Source organism: Mus pahari, chromosome 21 (genome assembly GCF_900095145.1).
Source record: "Mus pahari chromosome 21, PAHARI_EIJ_v1.1, whole genome shotgun sequence".
Taxonomy (NCBI): Eukaryota; Metazoa; Chordata; class Mammalia; order Rodentia; family Muridae; genus Mus; species Mus pahari.
The window spans coordinates 32,003,800-32,005,928 of record NC_034610.1 but is presented as its reverse complement, the minus strand read 5'-3'; the positions used below and the strand labels follow the sequence as shown (position 1 = coordinate 32,005,928).

The following is a 2,129-nucleotide window of genomic DNA, read 5'->3' as shown; positions in this document are numbered from 1 at the left end:
TCCCCTAGACGCTGACCTGCTCCCGGGGCCAGGTGCTCCCCTAGACGCTGACCTGCTCCCGGGCCGGGTGCTCCCCTAGACGCTGACCTGCTCCTGGGGCTGGGTGCTCTCCTAGACGCTGACCTGCTCCCGGGCCGGGTGCTCCCCCAGACGCTGACCTGCTCCCGGGGCTGGGTGCTCCCCTAGACGCTGACCTGCTTCCGGGGCCGGGTGCTCCCCTCGCGCTTGGCCACTCTTGGACTTGAGATCGTAATTTCCTTCTTCTTGGTTCTTTCCTGAGGAATTACTGTCTATGGAAGGTAAACAGATATATGTTAAAGGGACATTAAAAACTACTTTCCTGCAGGAAGTAGGAAAAAGGTTTCTCCATGACACACATTAAATATAGAATTACAGCTTTACTTCATTCATTTATTTATTTATTTATTCATTTTTAATTCAGGTATATGACAGTTACCCTAGAGATAAGCCATGACCTGAGGCACTGGCATATCCAGTAGAGGAAAAACACCACACCTGTATGCAGAAAATGTTTATATATATATATATATATATATATATTTTGTACATGTTTCAGTCCAGTCCTCGAAGGACTTGGCTGATCTGCTACAGAGCCCACGAATTCTTTTTTTTTTTTTTGAGCCCACGAATTCTTGAGTTGCCAATAAAGAGAGCCTATGTAAACGGGTACACAACACTCCTTTATGCCTCTCTGTAGGCCTAGAAACCTGACTTCCTTCCTCCAGCTAGACTGGATACAAGAAGACAGCATTGTTAATGAGTGACTTGGACCACACAGAGAACAGGCCCCGCAGCTGCAACCACATTGATGACAGTCCGGCCATTGTGCTAAGAGATGCTGAGTGAACACAGGCCCACTGGGGCATTGTACTCCCAAGTGCAGGGGGTTCAGGGGAGTCCAGGCACACACTCACTGTGTAACCAGACATTTATGCATGCCCTATGTAATCTTTAGACACCTGTTCCTGAGGCCGAGGCGGCGTTTCAGTGGGTCAGTATGCTTTGCATGTATAAAGCCCCGACTTTAGTCCTCATCACATATACAAAAATGGTGCCTATAACTGAACACGCACAGAGGTTGCTTTTCTTGTCATTAGTCCCTAAAATATACAGTATAAGAACTATTTATTTAGCACTTACATTATATAAGGAGTCATAAGTAATTTGGGGATGGTTTACAGTATACAGGAGGATCTTTGTAGGACTGATGCAAATATCCTGCCATTAGCTTTTTTTTTTTTTTAACAGTTGTTTATTTTGTATGTGTGCAGGGAGGGGGCATGCACGTACGCCAGGGCCATGCATGGAGGTCAGAGGATAACATGCAGGACTCAGCTCTCTCCTTCCACCAAGTGAAGCCTTGAGTGTGCAATTGAGTTGTCAGGATTTGCAGCAAGTGCACTGAGCCGACTCGTGGCGTTACATTGCTACTCTTATAGATGGGACTTGAGCATCCTTGAACTTCGGTGCTCACCGGTCCTAGATTCTCACCATCCCTCAGGGACTTTTTTACCAGGCATTCCTTTACATTAGTCAACAGATCATTTCTCTTCAGTGCTGGGGGTCAAATCAAGGCCTCTGGATGTGAGACAGGGGCTCTTCCACTTATATAGAGCTCCATCCTTAATTATAAACTCATTATTACAAATGCAGCGTTGTCTTTTGTTTTGTTTTGCTTTGTTTGGCCAAATTCTTCATTTCAATTTCCATCTTTGGAGCATATTTCCCTGATGGTCTTCAAGCATAAAATATAACTCTGAACCATATTAATATCAACGAACGAGAGACTAGTCGTGGGGAACTCATGTTGAGTCCTTACCTGGCTGGACAGGATTGATCTGACTCTCTGGCGCCTTCTGGGTAGAGTGGATCCGCTTCTCTGGGTGGGATACAGTAGCTGGTTGGTTGTGGGTAGTGGCTCTCTGGGATTTTTCCAACCTGGGGTCTCCTTCACCTTCACTTAATCCTGTGGCTCCTGGCTGGGCAGAAGTAGCCACTGTGTGTGCCACCAACTTGCGGTCAAGAGCCACTGTGGAAGAACTCAGTTACTTGCTGGGCTTCTCTCTCTCTCTCTCTCTCTCTCTCTCTCTCTCTCTCTCTCTCTCTCT

The 2,129-nt window shown here is 46.6% G+C and overlaps 1 protein-coding gene across 2 annotated transcripts in view; it reads right to left on the bottom strand.

Moving 5' to 3' along the window:
• Positions 1–2,129, bottom strand: part of Lrp11 (LDL receptor related protein 11) — a 26,241-nt gene that overhangs the window by 9,131 nt on the left and 14,981 nt on the right. The window contains exons 5-6 of one of the 2 annotated variants that reach the window (XM_021221393.1): positions 1,841–2,050; positions 195–290 (exon numbers count right to left, since the gene is read on the bottom strand). In XM_021221393.1, the coding sequence (XP_021077052.1) occupies positions 195–290; positions 1,841–2,050 (306 nt within the window). The remainder of the gene's footprint in view (positions 1–194; positions 291–1,840; positions 2,051–2,129) is intronic. The other variant, XM_021221395.2, reaches the window with a different exon arrangement.